A 16846-nucleotide genomic window follows, 5' to 3' on the forward strand; every position below is an offset into this window, starting at 1 on the left:
ATCGATTGGTGCTCCAGTACACCATTGATAATTAGGCTTCAACCATCGACTGCCGGTCATTTGCAGCAACCCGGTGAGATCTTCTTCTTCAGGTTGCTGTGAGTTGAACAAGGTATTTAGAACTCATACAACGGTTAGAGTGCATCACTATTTCGATGACTCATATCCGATATGTTTCATTACCCTTCCACTGAAACACAAAGGCTTCTGCTGCCTCTCAAATGCATCGAAACCGAATCTCTAGTTTGTTCTGACTTCAGTGATTCACGATATCTGAACGAACACTAGTACGCATATTTCCTGTAAACGAAACACTTCCTCAAACCACTTCCTTTCAAACCCGCATTTGTTTAAAAATCAGGGTTTTTAGGGGAATCAAAATTAACCTGATACTGGCTTACTTATTGGCACAATATTTGACTTGTACTGTGAATTCATGTCACCTGATCACTGAATGTGTGTTTTAGAGTGAGCTCCAGAGACATGATTATCAGCTTTAGCGGTCATCTCATCGACCGAAGTCCATTTACCTTCAAATATCAACCAGAGTGTAAATCTTTGTCATGTGTAGTGATCCTCCTTCAGCTTTTCTCCATAACTTAGATTAAGCCGTCAGTTAGGTCTTTTTATTTTCCCATCATGCACAGATTCCTTTATTGTAAGGGTATCGGGAAATTTTTCATGCAAGCTGCACACAAAACTAAACTTGCCGCGTTTGCCACTGCATGCGGCTTCAGCTCTGGATGCCTGAGACCAACGTGACTGGCTGTGATCAGGTTTAGCACCAAATCTAACATTCCACCATGCTCCGTATAACTCAAGTTTCTGCTCTGGACTCATTGTGGTGAGATATTTATCATCAACCCAACCAGTATCTGCCGCATGTTGTAGTGATTCGGCGGGCTGCACTGGCCGGAACTCTGTTGTCCGACCCACAACCATGCCAAGAAGGCCCCGTGGTAGCGACGAACCCCTGGCCACCAGCAAGCCCATTGCGAGGCGTTCCAAAGTTAAATTCGTACCGTGCTTTACAGCACAAGTGTCGGGAACCATAAGATATTTCCTCAGTGCGACTAGCATTATCACATTCACGGAAACAGCAATGCTGCCCCCTTCCGTTAAAGGATGGGTTAGAAAATGTCGGCCCTAGAAACGGCATACTCTAGTCGTTCAGTATGGCCTTCGACGCCTTATTCCATGCAGTTGGGATACTCTTTGAAAATCCGGGTCGGGTTCTTCTCGGAAACACCTGCTTAACACAAGATCATTAGCATTTAGTCATTTGCAACCTGCTGTCTGTACCCGCGGGCTCAACTCGCCCTCCACAACTAACTGGGTCACTTCTCCGTCGATCAGCCTTTTGAGTCTAAGTCTCAAATTGACGTGCCTCAACAAAGCCCCCTTCGGCCTGGGAAACAGGTAAGTAACATCTCCAGCATACAGACAGCGTCCAATACTCCCCATTAATCGTTTTCACTCCTGTTTACCACTTTCTAGCATGATCCAGTAGTGTATAATCAACTTTGTATCCAGAGGACAGTTGAATACTAGTGAGTCTACTCAATATAACCTTTTTCCTCCTTTTGAAAAACTATTTACGTTGGCTCTGAGATACACGTACAAAATCTTACCACGGTAATGGATCTGAACACAACCCAGGACAGGCCATGCTCCTCAGTCTCATTCTTCGAGTTTCAGGTGATCCAGGAACGGCACCTATTGGTCTGAACGCTGCAATATTGCGCTCGGTGTGTGCCGAAAGTCCTCAACTTGAATGTTTCCCCCAAACAGGAGACTGCGGCTGACTTTTTTATCTCTCTGAATACGCCTCAACAAACCTCAGCAGTGACACTGTCAAACACACTTTTGTAGAGGACATTCCAGACTTCTGTAAAGAACAATATGTACGGATATCGCTATTCTTGTTGGCGATATAAAAGCTCAAGTGGGAAGAATCGATAGGCATAGAAACCATCTCGACAATGAGTTCGGTGTCGACATTCCTAGAATCGACAATACCCTGGTTGACCATGTAGCAATCAACTGTAGACGGCGGTCTTGTGTTCAAGACTCGTTCCATTCTGAACTCGTGTACGGATTCATCACACCTTGGTTCGTGCCTGTGTTGCACCTTGTTTCCCTGTGATCACAGCGGTAGTTACTCATCACTAGGACATTCGCCATCTGCAAGATGCGATCCTCAAAGTAGTTAATCAGCAACAGCTATCTAGACAACTCTCAAACCGGTCTGGTGAATGAAGATCACAGGTTCGTAATTCCCAACATTACGTGGTCTTTGTTTGACTGTCCGCCTCCTAAAATCGAACCACCGTCCAATTTATGTTAGATCGCACAAAGATGCAACTCAGTGATTGCAGCTAGTCCCGTCCTGTGCATTGGTGGGTGAAAAAATTCTAAGAACGATTTAGCATTCCTGATTGTCGAAATAGCGATCAACCCACTGCTAGGTGCACAGTTGGATGTAAACTGCTCGTTTCAACAGAGGTTAATGCCAAAAACAAATTCGCACTTTTGAAAAGCGACAAATCAGCGGATTCCGACTCTCTTTCTGCCTTATTAGTCTCACAAAACTCTAGCAAACCATCTAGAGGGGAAGGAAGTGTCAGAGGAGTGACAGATGTCCACCATCTGGCCGGCATTTAAAAGGTCGTTAAATCTCAATGTGATAGTCATCGGGACCCGACCTAAAGCTGTCACCTTTTCGTTTCGGTCTGACTTCTCTGCTGCAATGATCCTGCGGGATATATTCGCGGAAACTCAATTCCTAAAGGTTCAACCATACCAGGAAGGCTAAATGCGGCCAGCCCGATGAAGAACAGCGTGTCTCCTTACTGCGAGAAATTGTATTCCTAGGTGGTCTGCGGGAAAATCGTACTGTTTTCTGAGATAGCAGTGTGAAAGTAGGAAGGTGTTTCTCCTAGGCAACCAGCATATCTACATTTATGGAAACAGGGTTGCTGCCTTCACCCGAGGTAAGGTGGGTTAGAAAAGGTTGGCCCTAAAAACCGCACACTCCGATCGCCCAATGGTTGACTGTGACCTCCGGCGCATTATTCAATTTAAAAACCAAAGTTTCTGGTGCTGCTCAAAGGCCACTTGTTGTGCGCATCCGCATCAGGAGTGAAACAGTTATGCCTCACTTCCTGCGTCCTCGGTCCAGGCCGGCCTCTTGCAGTCGAGTGGGTCAGACTATTGAGTTATTAGCTCCGGGAATTGTCCTCCAAGAAAATGCTACTGTACGATGCCTCGTGGTTCGGACTTTTGAGTCAGAGGCTACAGGCTGGGTCTCAGAACGAAACCTCGTATCCTCCCACTGCCTTGTTGGTCAGAATTTTGAGTAAAAGGCTCAAGGTGGGGTATCTCATCTAAACCCCCTTCTCTGGCTTTGGCAACCGAGAAGTGCCATTCGGCCTTGCTGCTGTTCCCTCACCAGCCTTCCCCTGTTTCTCCTCCCAACCAGCCAAACGATGCAGTCCTATCGACTCATCTGTGAATTCCCTAGCCACTGTTCCATGTGGTAACCGTTGCATAGAATAAACCAAAATAATAACCTACCAGCCTCAAAAGATCTCACCCACTGTCCATTAAGTTGGGCAACAGGCATCTCTTGCTGAAGTCTTTCTTTGCTTACCTGCCGATGCTTGTTTTTATTCTCCGGAACACATACAAGACTCCACTTCGATCGTGCTCCTTAAGCCGCTTAGTACGAGCCCAAATGTTCCATATTTCACTCTTCGGGTATCCGGTGGTCCTGATGCAATGGCTCGTGGTGTCTACGATGTGAAAGTTGCACCCAGCCCCAAGGTTAAACCCGCCCTACTAGGCTTGATCCCAAGAAACAACGTTTGTGCTGTGCGGTTGCCTGACTGAATTAAGATCAATGCAGGTCGATGCAGTGAATGGTCTTATTTGTCGTATGAGCTTACATGCAGAGGAGTGACGCAGAGACTGACACGGAATATGTCAGTCTTTATCCGCCAATGTCTCTGGAACATTCGTCGGGTCTGGTGAGAACATAGGATTCGTAGTGCTATGATACGCCAGATGGTCCTTGGAAGAAAGAACTCCACAACGATGGGTAAATTACTCACGCCCCATAGGTTACGCTGGTTGGGACATGTACCCGCATGTCAGAAGACCCTTTGCCTCACAGCTCTCTTTTCGCTTAGCCCTTCGCTGAATGAAAGCGGCCGAGGGGTGGACAGTGTGTGATCTGGTAACAAAGTATGAAAACACTACTGTTAATGTAGTAGGGTCGACAACTGCCGCCTCCGTGGATGGAGATCCCGGGACTCGTCTCAGCAATGGTTAATGACACCGGTAGAAATGGCTCAATCGCACAGTCAGTTACGCTTGTGCATCAAAGCTACCACCTTCAATTCGTAGCTACCGAAGTTATGAACTAATCAAATGCGCCACCCCATCCAAGGTTTGGTTGTATCTTCCGCACTCTCCCAATTTCTGGCGATCGAAACTAGCAGCTGGAACCCATAATGAATGGTTAATAGCTGGTGAATTGAGTGATTGGTTGAACCATCAGGACCTAAGTGAACTTCACTTCTGTCAGTTTGGTGCATCATAAAACTCTCATCTTAGGTCAAGTAGCCGGACTACTGGAGGGCAATCTCCGATTTGAGCGACATTCACTGGGTGTCGATATTCCACGCTTGGAATCAGGTTTGACGAAGAACCTGTAATTGCATATGGTTGTTTCAGACCGTTTCGTTATCCTCGAGCAAAATTCATCCTTTGTTGTTGGGTCCTTCGTATTCACTCTGTCGTAGACTCCGGAGGCTATTCACGATAAGTTGAGGTTGTAGAATCCGGTGTGCTGTTATCAGTTATTTCTGAAGAGCATGGCCACAAACATAAAAAGTGAGTGCAAGCGATGAATGTGAAAGAGTAACAAGAGAATATGGGAGAAAAGAGAGAAATGCCTCATTCGAAATCATGCCAAGGATAGTGCCAGTCTGATGAGGTGAATCCCAAAGTATGTAATGATTTTGGTATGGGAACACGCGTCTAAGGACCAACAACCAAAGAAAGGACAAACAACGGTAGATGCTCTTCAAGGCGCAGTGTGCGCTAGCACAGTCAAGACTCGCACATCAGGCACAAAGTGACCGTCATACTGGGTCTGGTGTGAGTTTAGATGGCAAAAATGTACATTTAACGCCATGTCCTCCCTACCACTGATCTACATTTCGGTGTAGTTAATGGCCACTAATTGGAGATTTTAGATGTTGAATTATCTCTGACGTACTTCCCTAAGCCACCTTGAGTTTTATCATTGATTCAGGGCTTGACACTTACAGGTTTGTTCAGCCCCAAAATTTGTTGATTTCTGGTTATTCTCGTTTCTTTATGGTGTATCACGAGGTTTGTTTGCACTGAGACCTTTTCATTTCAAAGAAATGCCCGACCTATTACATCTCTTGGAATTGCGAATTGTGGGGAAATTTGTTCAGCTGAGCCAGGTTTGATTGTTGTAAAAGCATACTGATCATTGATGACGTTACTGAGCATCAACTGGACATTTTCTCGGTTTATGTCTATTTTCAGGCCTTGTTACACGCCCAACTGCAATGGCGCCAATCGATACCTGGGTTTACTTTCGATCTTGGATTTTGTGGTCGGTTTTTCGAGCATGCTACTGGGTCTGGTGTGGGATCAAATGGTAAAAATGTACCTTCAACGCCATGTGTCACGCATAAAAGTGTCATAAGTACGCAGGGAGCCCACAATGGCAATCAAACACAAGTCACTGACTGCGACCTCAGGAAGTCCCAGTCCAATAATAGCCTTAGCGGATTGAGGAAAGCAGATCCCTCGATAAGAGATGGTCATCGGTTGGTGAACCAAAAAGTCGATATCACAACCGATGGCATGTAGGGCTGAGATTATGGCGAGGGAATGTTCATCAGCACCATACTTCTGCTTCTTCTCATTCCACACTGTCTCTCCACGCCAATCCGAGACTATGCTGACGTCTATTACAGTTGCACGGCGATCTCGAACAGCGATTAGGTCAGGTTTGATGAACGACGTAGAAGTTGGGGCTCTCAACTCCTCGAAGACGGTGTACCCCAGTCGACAGAGACGTTTTGCAAGTTCCCTTGAAACCCGATTATGACGAGCACATCTGGCATCATGCGTGATCCAGCAGGATTGCAAAATATGCACCAAACTCTCCGGTTGGCCACAGTTTCCACGACATAAGATCGTCTGGCCACCATGACCATGCCGAGCGCTTCTAACTCTCGTCCTAAGCAGGTTGCATCGGAGCTGGATACCGCGGATAAATATCCGTGGAAACACTCGTTCTGGGAATACGAGCCATCGATTCGAGAGAGGCGAAGTGACCAACTCTCGTAAACCGCGACCGTCAGCGCTGTTGTGCAGACTTTCACCCCAAGCAGCCACCAGCTCCTCCTTGGTGTTTACGCATGCTCCATGGACTCGGATCGGAAGGCTGAGATCCCGAACAATTTTGCCGAATGCGGAATCGTTGACCACATTGCGTAGTACTCGGCACTGAGTAGAGAGGAGCTTTTCCATACGCGTTTTCCGCTGCATCGGGATTGTTGCACTCAGACTTGGGATACCAAGTCCCCCATGTTGTTTACCGGCGTGGATGTAGCTGATTGGGGTGTCCTTCGGTAGACGTAGCCAGCCACGAATATATTGCCTGATGTAGTTGTCCAATCTTTTTAGCGTGTTCCTGTGGACTTGGCCGAGCACGAGCGAATATGTCAGCCTTGGTATCAGGTAGTTCCTCGTGATATCCATTCTTTGATGCGGCTTCAACGGGGCACGCGTCACTTCTTCGAGCAGTTTGAGCAGGTGCTGTCGGTGGTTGAAGACCCCTTTCCCCTTGGAGGTGAAGGGAATGCCCAAATATGTTACAGTGTCTGTCGGACCCAGAGGAGTGATTAGTTCCTCGGCAAAGCGAAATGGTTCGACTGAGACTGCTGTTGCCCGATGTTTCCTGTCCCCACAAATAACCATCACTTTAGTCTTTCGGGCGTTTATTTTCATGCCAGCTCTTCCCAACTCGACCGCAGCAGCTTCAAGCTTCTCTTTAAGGCGTGCCTGACTTTCTGCACACACGACCCAGTCGTCAGCGAAAGCAAAACCATCTACTAAGGTGTCATGGAACTGGTATCCCAGTTGCGGCATCGACAATCCAAGAACCTCATCCATTGCCATAATGAATAATAATGGGGAGAGTGGATCTCCTTGCCTCACACCTCTGTGGCAGTGAACCTCGGAACTGGGGAAAACTGCTACAGCATTCTCATAGGACTGTGCGATGTATCGAACTAGAGGTGACGGAGCTCCAAACGCCTTGGCAGATCTGACGATTGTGTCATGCGAAACCGAATCGAACGCTTTCGAGATATCGACAAACGCCAAGCTGAGGTTAGAAGCAGTCGCTGAAGAGTGACGAAGCAGGGCATGCAACAGCGATGTGGCTTCCAAACAGCCGTCTCGATGCAGAAATGCAAACTGAAGAGAGGGCAGTTGCAATCTACGACTCCAGCGATCAGCAAGCACCTTATGGAAGCAACGGACAAGAATGGATGACACGGAGATCGGTCTCAGTTGATCAGGTGAAGTCGGATGTGGGACCTTCGGAACTAGCGTAATACGGGCTCTACACAGATGTGGGGGACAACCCCCAGATAACAAAAATAAGTTGAAATACCCAGCGAGCACATTAGCATTGAACCGGCGGAGCGTCCTGGGTGTGAGCTTGTCCAGGCCTGGGGACGAATTGCCCATTAAACGGATCGTACGGCCAACTTCCTCTCCTGTAATTGGCTCGATCAAGCTCCAGTCGGATGGTACTACCATGCGACTTGGTCGGCTATCCGCGTGTTTTGGAGCTGAGAGCACTTGTTTCCAATACTGTTCGGCGTCCATAGGTAGGCCGCAGTTTCCTTTGTATAAATCCTTCCATGACCCATCGAGTACAGCAGACGCTGCATCTTTCCGTCTTTGGTGGTATAGAGTCTGGATGGCGGCGTAGTTGGCTCGGCGGATCTGCTTTCGGCTGACCGGGATCCGATGGGCTAACTGGCGGCGACGTCGGGAAACAGTTTTCCAGGTGTGTGGAAATGTCCTGGAGGCGTGGAGGTCCAGAAGCGACAGGACTTGCTCCGGTGTCATGATGCCAGACTGCAACCCTCGGGCAAATGCCAGAAGGTCAACACTAGCGAGCGAACGGTCAGCATGGGATTCCAAGAGTGACACGGTGCAATCCACGGTTTGTTTAAACCAGACGCTGTAGTCATCGGCTTCTGATGAGTAGGCCGTCGTCTGACCGATAGTTTGCTCAGGTTCCCCAGATGATTCGTCCTGTTGTGCTTGCCAGTTAAGCACCCGTAACCTGGTTTTGATGCTGGTAGCCGATCGACCAGTAAAATACTGCTCCAATCTCTTGAGCAACTCGGTTTGCGTGCCACAAGATGGATATAAACTAGTCTGGAACAGTACCGCTTAACTTATTCCTCATAGGTCCCTTTTTCATGCCGCCACTCGGATGGTGGTGAAAGGCGCTCTTGACTATACAGCGTATTGTTCAGTCTCACATCACTCTCGTTTTGAACAGTCGTCCTCCTGTCCTGGCGCAATTATTCATGTGAATCCACACCAAAGGGGGGGAAGCTCAAGTGAGAACACGTTCACCCGTTCAGACGTGAGAATTCAGATGCGTCCAACGTGCGCTGGTGGAATGGTGGTAACACGTTCGCCTCGCATGTCAGGTGTCCGGAGTTCAAACCCCGGCACGGCCATTGGATATGCACTGCTGATGAGCTCTAACAAGAGCGAAACTCGAGTCCAGTGCTTCCCCCCCGAAAAAAAAAAACCATCACACGCATATACAGCGTATATTATTAAAAAAAAGCACCTGTTTTAGTGAGCAGAATGAAAACACATGGTTACCAGTCCATCGTCTGTCGGCTAGGCTGGATACTGCAGAACACGCACACTCATCCAGGATAATAAGTGAATAAAATCTTATATGAACTCCCAAAGTGCGCTTATCTCAGGCTACTTATTACCGCTCTGGACGCCGTTTCGCCACCCAAGTTAAACTCAGACGTTATGTCTTAAACCGATAAATGAGTCTAAATTCCACTTTTGAGTCTCATTAACTAGCGTCTGAAAGTGAACTGAACGGAAATTCAGAGATCTTTAGGGGGAATTTTGTTGGAATTCCGGTCGATTATTTTAGCTTTCCATTTCATCGAAGACGTATTATCTTGTCGCACCAATCTATGACTTTACCACGCACACACCGAGGCTCACAAAAACATATCCATTTTGCGCGGTAGTCGATTATCTCAATGGAACTGCCACGCACCCGATCTCGCTCGTCTTTTCTTGTGGGGTTGCGTCATAGCGAGGCGCGTAACGTATGCCGTCAAAAGTGTTCACCTTTGGTTGTTGTCAAGACTACATTTACTGAAACGAGCTGAACTCAGATATTCGATTAGCTGGCCTAGCTCTGCTGGTAAAACGAATCGATGGAATTGGGCGCTTACATGTTGCATTCTAAAAAAACTATGCCTCCTTTTTGTCGTTTTCACTTTTTCACTTAAACGTGCTCAGCTATCGACTTACCACCTATGACAGACCGTCGGACGACCCTAATACTCTCATACTCAATCAATTACTTGGACTTTACGCTTAAGACTGCACGTGGTTGCACATTGCTTTGGGTATCCAGCTGTGCTTTGACCTTAGATGCTTAGGTGCATTTAGGTAGCATGGCTAAAAGGTTGGATCGATGGATTGAACTTTATAATCTAGTGCATCCCAGCTCCCATAATATGACAGTGCAAGTTATCTGACGTGACAAAGTCAGACAGAATACTATCAATGAAACAGCCGAGTGGAGAAACCACTGCATGTCCATTCAAATCCCTTTAAGAATATGCCAGGCTTTTTTCATGTGAATACCAATATTGAATGTCGCATGTGTGTTGTTAACGAATGGTTCACCTTTCTTTGGCTTTACTTACAGGACGAAATCCCACACAAAATATCCCAAATTTCCTCACACTACCCACAATATATAGGTAGTTCAGTGGAAGAATAAACTTCACCCGATGAGTGAAACTTCTATCTGAGGAGTCGTTGCTCGAGGAGCCAGTCAACACGTGTTACCGCGTGATGTGGATCCCGTGATTGAAGGATGAGCGGCGCTATATCCTGTCTAAGTGCGAGTTAATCACACTGCTGATCAGCCGCTCGTGGCCGAACGGTTAGGTGTTTAAACTGCTAGCCAGGAGGTCCTGGGTTCGAGACTCTCCGGAGTTTCGTGAGATGCACACTGCTGATGATTCCCAATAAGGATGAAACAGCTGTACAGTGCTTCTCGGCTTTTCAGCACAGATTGGCTTCACTTACAGGACGAAATCTCCACAAAAATCCCAAATCTCCTCACACTACCAAGAAGTTAGTCTCTACCTGTATTCGGAGCAATGTCCATCTATAAACGGAAGAGGTATCAAGTTTGTTCTACTTTTGGTGATATCCTCGGTGACCACTTTAGTTCCGTCCCTCGTTTTCTGTAAACAGCACGTTATCTTGTAGCTTCATATCTTCTGCGTCTTTTAAACACCACACTGCCAATAGTCACTTTCACCATCCTGTTCTCTTACGTTTGTTCACAGGTCCCTCGGAAGTCTGGGCGTTCCGTTACAGTACGAACGCAATTTCCGTGCCAAGTTGGACTACTTTCGCGCATGCTGTGCGCACGCAATGATCGGCGGTCAGACAAAGATCCTAGTTTCCCGAGACAATTTGTTGGAGGATTCATTTCAACTTGTAAGTGTTTTGTGTGCAACGTGTTGTTCAGTTGTGCACCTACTCATTTGAAGAGGTCATCCTGTTTGTTTTTCCTTACTTCCTATTCTGTGTCATAATGATTCAATCGCTATTCTTGATTAGCTCCATATCTACTATGCAAGATGTGCAAGAGCTTGCATTGAAATGGCAGTACTGTCTTGGGCGATGTATGTTTTACTGCAGACGACATCGTCCGATCTGTTTGTACGACCGCATACAGGCCCCTCAGGGTGGCATCCCATATCGCAACGGGTTGCATCGTAGGGACAGTCATGTATCGCTTACAGTCCATTCAATCAGCATTTATGCTGATGTCGGAAACAGCGCTCTTCTCGGCAGACGATAACTTGGCTTGTGTAGCATGTGATGTAGCGATCGTAGCATGTTTTTATCCATCCGACGACCAGCTCGGTCCGTAACTCATCACTTACTCGTTCCCAAATTAGTCTGTTGTGAATTCCTTGGTTCTAACCCATGTCTTATGGTCATCCGCCCACGAAGGCCATATCTTGTTACTTTACAACGACAGCACTGTAATAGAACTGACGGGATCTCTTGAATATCTAACGCTGGCATCACAACGGAACTTCCATGACACAAGGCTTTTCACATCCTGGGTTGATACCTGTGTATTTGCGTCGCACGAAAGTCTTTTTTTTACTTTGGCTTGCGTTTTTCCCACTGTTCAACTACTTCAATTTCGATGATCCACTCGGATATGACCGTGTCAATCACACAACACCGGCTGTTCGTCCTTCCGAACTACCTCCCAATTTACTTGCCTTCTCTCAGCAGGTGGATCTAGGTCTCATGTTTCTTTGCTGTCAGTCTGGGCACCCACCAGCGAGTTACAACCAACAGCTAGCTAACAAATACGCAGATATATCTTTTGTTGAGAAATGATCCTTAGTTCGGAACAGTTACATTAGACTTTACTAACCCTACCGAGGTCACATAGATCGGTTGCACTGTACCTCTTGTGTACGAACATTTAGTGGTTCAGATACCGTTCGCCGTTGTATCTAAGAGGATTCATCCTTAAAGGCCACTCGCATGATGATAGAATGTTCTGAAAGGTGGCAAAATCAATTAGTTTGCATAGATGAAATCCGATCTACTTAACAAATCTGTGCTCTTCACCCATTAAATTACCCCTTGACTTGGTAGAGCGAGTCCATCGGTTCTCCACCCAACTAACGCTCTCTGATTGCGTAATTTTACCTACCAAAGTGTAACTGTTTTGCCTTCCTCTTGGTTGTGCCTTCATCATACGCTCCTTTTACTTTCACCGCCGATAAGAGCAGCTTCCATGGCTCATAGGGCATGACGGTACTTAACTTTTCTGGATAGATTTGATCCCCGTACATTTAGAACACTATCTACCGAAGCGCACAAATGCATTTCTCAGAACAGAAACTTTCCTATGTATCCCATCTATAGGATGAGTTTATTCCACAACGCCCACATTTTTAAGCCTATAGATGAATTGGCAATTTTTTATTGAAGTGCAACAGAATGACCGCCTGTGAAAACAACACAGTGGAATAGCCTGGTCAGTCTGTGCTTATCCAGATACTGGTGAGGGCAGGTAAGCGTTGGGAAGTCCTTGTGGTTAGTAAATGTTAATTCAGTAAGCGCATTGACGGCACAGAACACAACAGTTTAATCAATGTAACTCCAGAAACAAAAAAACACGAGCGAATGACTAACCTGAAAATTTCTCGATCTGCTCTGCCTTATTTATATATAAAATAGCGTTCCTTTGTATTTACCTAGCCATTAGTCTGCTTGATGGCTTAGGCAAATTATTGATCAGTATTCTACCAAAGGTAACGCCGTACGCAAATTTCCATGATGCTCTCGATGACATTAACCTAGCGTGCCATGGGTGTACAAAGAGCACCGCTACTTTCTTGGAACCCACTGCTTTAGTATCCGGCTGTTTGGCAACCTCTTCTCCGTAAATGTGACTGTAATCCTGAACCGCGGGGTATTGTTTGTAGGATTTTCATTTGGAGACCTTTCCTGAAGCTTCTGACTCACTAGTCAGACCCACTTGGCTGCAGGTGGCTTGCCCGGTCCGAGAGCGCAGAGAGTAAGGCACAATTCTCTGACTCCTGATGCGGCTGCGCTTAGCAGGTACCATCTGAGCACCACCAGACTATTTGGTTTTAAAAGTATTCCAGTCGTATTGAATGATGCGCCGGTCGTCATGATCAACCGTTGGGTGATCAGACTGTGCGGTTTATAAGGTCAACCTTTTCTTTCCGTCCTTCTCGGAGGAACGCAGCATTATTACTTCCATAAATATGGAAATGCTGGTCACCTAAAGCAGGTGCCTTACTACTGTCAAATTCCTATCACAGAGGGAAACATAACCCTTAAGCCGCGATTTCTTGCAGTACGGTGACTCGCTTTTCATCGGCAAGCTGCTACCTGGCCTTCCTGGCACGTTTCAAAGTTGGATAACTGATTTGGAACCAGTATAGCCCTTGAAATGCTTGCAGCACAGAAGCCCAATCACGGCTGGAAGGTGACAGCTTTAGGTCGGGACACAGTTTAGAATTCCAGTTTTTCGAAGGCACAGTGTCATCAGATATGTTGCTGAGTACTTACTATCCGAATAAAATACCGTTAAACGTCCCGCTGTCTCGTAATCTCTGACGTGTAATGAGCGCTGGCAGCACGGACATCTGCGGAATTTCAAATAACGGGCAAACAAGCGTTCATTACCTCATTCGTCGTCAAGCGGCGGTCGTATGGTACACGTTTATTTCATTTTGATGAATGATAACTTCTTCAAAACTAGCGTTTCGTTCTCCTTATGTCCTCACTTTGGTGCATACCACTCAACCTGCAATGGGTCACCAACCAGAAGTTCCATGTTACCGGTCAGATTTTATTTGCTGGGTATTGATTAAGATCTTGTGAGAGCCTCACCAGGATGTAGTTATTTTCATAATTTTTTACTACCTCCAAGACATACTTCGTTCATTATTACTTTCTTACAAACAAACCTGTCTCCTGTTCGCTTTCTTTCGGTATCTGTCCTCATTGTTTCAGGTTTCTCAGATGACTGCTACAAACTTACGTAGGCGTCTTTCCATCACATTCCTTCACGAGGAAGGCCTTGACTACGGAGGTGTGGCAAGGTACGTTTGGCTGAACAGTGGTTTTAGCGGGGACCAGCTTACTTCCATTCCTTCAAAATTTTATGTGCGGAGCCAACTGCCACGCATTTCATCCGAACGAGTTAAAAACGTTTCGATTACCCCATCACAACTAGATTTCCACCGATGTGTCCACTGGTAGGAAGATTGCAGGTTCGAAACACCATGGTACTTCGTAAAATGCTCACTAATTATGACTTCTGTTGAGAATGAAACAGCTCTGCGGCGCTTCTCGGCTTTTCATCATGACTAGCTTCGCAAGGTACGTTTGGCTGAACAGTGGTTTTAGCGGGGACCAGCTTACTTCCATTCCTTCAAAATTTTATGTGCGGAGCCAACTGCCACGCATTTCATCCGAACGAGTTAAAAACGTTTCGATTACCCCATCACAACTAGATTTCCACCGATGTGTCCACTGGTAGGAAGATTGCAGGTTCGAAACACCATGGTACTTCGTAAAATGCTCACTAATTATGACTTCTGTTGAGAATGAAACAGCTCTGCGGCGCTTCTCGGCTTTTCATCATAGACTAGCTTCATGTATAGCATGAAATCACTATTGAAAATTATCAGATCTCTTCGCACTAACAAAAGTAGTTTTTATTCTGCTTCTAACTCTGAATATTATCATCTTCAAATGAAACGTGACCTCTGGTTTATCACCTTCATCTCGTTTTCTGTTATAGAGAATGGTTCTATCGTCTTTCGCGCGAAATTTTCAACCCCATGTTTGGACTATTTGAATATACCGGTAAAAACTATGGTTTGCAAATCAATCCGGGATCACATGTCAATCCAAACCATCTTAGCTATTTCCGGTTCGTCGGTCGGTTCATCGGCATGGTGAGTGTCTGGCTTAACGTAGGTCGGTGTAGTAAACGGTGTTAGTTTGTCGTATCAGCATACACTCCAGCTGTTCTGAGACTGAGAAGGACGGGTTTTATCAAGATCTGTCACAACTGATTCAGTCGGCAAGAAGGACGGATATAGTAATCCTGGCGAGTGGTATGAATACCCGAGGTAGACGACTAAGTCGGAAAGAAGCACAGTTAGGTGGTAGTTTTGGATTGGATGCTGACCGTACGGTTAATGGAGAGCGGCTTCTTCAGTTGTGTGCAGATCGTCGTCTGTTCCTGGTCAGTACGAACTTCCAACACAAACGCTCGCACCACGTTACTTGGAGGCTACCTGCCACAAAATAGTCGTGGACTCATATGGCTATTAGTTACCGATGGTGAGCCTCATTGTCGTTCCTTCTGGGGTACACAACTTGACTCTGATCACGCCATTGTGCGGACCTGCTTAGCGCTTTGCTAAGCGAAGCTCCGTTCATCAACTTCGACCACCAAACTGCACAAGATTTGGAACAAAAACAGAATGCCAGCTGTTATTTCTGCTGATTCGCCGGCCTGTGGTACCTGCTGCTGACCCGCTCCAGTGCCTAGTGTCGGAGAGAAACAGGCTCACGGAAGGGAACACAATAGCTATATTCCAACAAAGTGGTTGCGAGAGCGCGAGTGCGTGCGAGTGCGAAAAGTACAACGGCCTCAAGCTTTTTATTGGAAGGACACTGTCTGAACTTGGTCCAATGCTGACGCACACGGTCTGGCTGCGACGTGCTGCATATCGCGGGGCGTTGTCTGACCTTGATCAACGCTGACTCGCGCTGTCTGGGTTTGATACAAGACTGTGACGCGCTGCATATTGAGGGGGCGTTGTCTGTCCGGTCAACACCTTGCGGAGCTGAGAGTCTCCGTAGATTCCGGGCATTCAGTGGTTGCTTTCAGGAAGCTGCCCTTCCTGATACCAGCCGAATGGAGTTCCTCGACCGTCATCCCGGTTTTTAAAAAGGGAGCAAGAACGTCATGCGAAAACCATCGTAGTATCAACCTGGAATTTTTAAGTTTAAGGTGCTCTCTGGTAGTATTTTGCGCAGGTTGACGGATTATCGGGAGAGGCCGATTCGTGGGAATCAGGCTGGGTTTCACCCTGGTCGAGGACGCATTACCTTGAGGCAAATTCGTGAACCGCGCTACTCCTTCAGATGTCCCACGTTACTCGTTTCTGTGGACTTGAAAACTGCTTTTGATTCGGTCGGTCGTCAGCAACTTCGGCAGTGTTTGGCGACCAATGATGTCCCTTCCAAATTCCTCTTATTGTATACGAACTCCTGTGGGCACGTACGAGTATACGGGAAGCTCTAACCTGAGTTCCCCACGTCCAGTGGTGTAAAACAAGGCTATCCTCTCGCCCTTCCTCTTCAACTTTGTTATTGGTATGCTGCTTGATATTCTTCTGGCTGCCTCTGAAATCTCTAGAGTTGAAATGCTCCCGGGACGTTCCCTTGCATAAGTGAGTATGCAGACGATATTGCTGTCCTTAGTTCAGATCCTTTCCAAATGCAGACGATTTCAAATAATCTAAATACTCTGCTGCACCGTTACTTCTGAAATCTGGAAGGCCAGGGCAGCTTTTGCCAACTTCCCACACCTATGGCACCGAAGTGACTTCAGTTTGTCTGTCAAGGGAAGAGCTTACACTGCGATGGTGCGATCCATACTACTTTATGGATCAGAGACGTGGTCCCTGGCGCAGAGGACATACGGAAGATGTCGGTATTTGATCATCGGTGTCTGCGAAGCCTTAGTCAGGTCTGGTGGAAATAAAGGATTAGTAGTGCTTCGGTACGCCTGATGGTCTTAGGAAGAAGGAATTCTCCCACGATAGATGAATTACTCACGCTTCATAGTTAGCGCTGGTCGGGACATGTACACCGCATGCCAAAAGACCGTCTG

At 46.6% G+C, this 16846-nt stretch overlaps 1 protein-coding gene across 1 annotated transcript in view; it reads left to right on the top strand.

Moving 5' to 3' along the window:
• T265_00947 (hypothetical protein) overlaps positions 1-16846 on the top strand; it is a gene marked incomplete at both ends in the record, with an annotated part of 84995 nt that overhangs the window by 23380 nt on the left and 44769 nt on the right. Inside the window, 3 exons of the mRNA XM_009164862.1 lie at positions 10707-10860; positions 13945-14033; positions 14738-14894. Coding sequence (XP_009163126.1) covers positions 10707-10860; positions 13945-14033; positions 14738-14894 — 400 coding nt within the window. The remainder of the gene's footprint in view (positions 1-10706; positions 10861-13944; positions 14034-14737; positions 14895-16846) is intronic.

The sequence above is a fragment of the Opisthorchis viverrini genome, assembly GCF_000715545.1.
Source record: "Opisthorchis viverrini unplaced genomic scaffold opera_v5_10, whole genome shotgun sequence".
NCBI lineage: Eukaryota > Metazoa > Platyhelminthes > Trematoda > Opisthorchiida > Opisthorchiidae > Opisthorchis > Opisthorchis viverrini.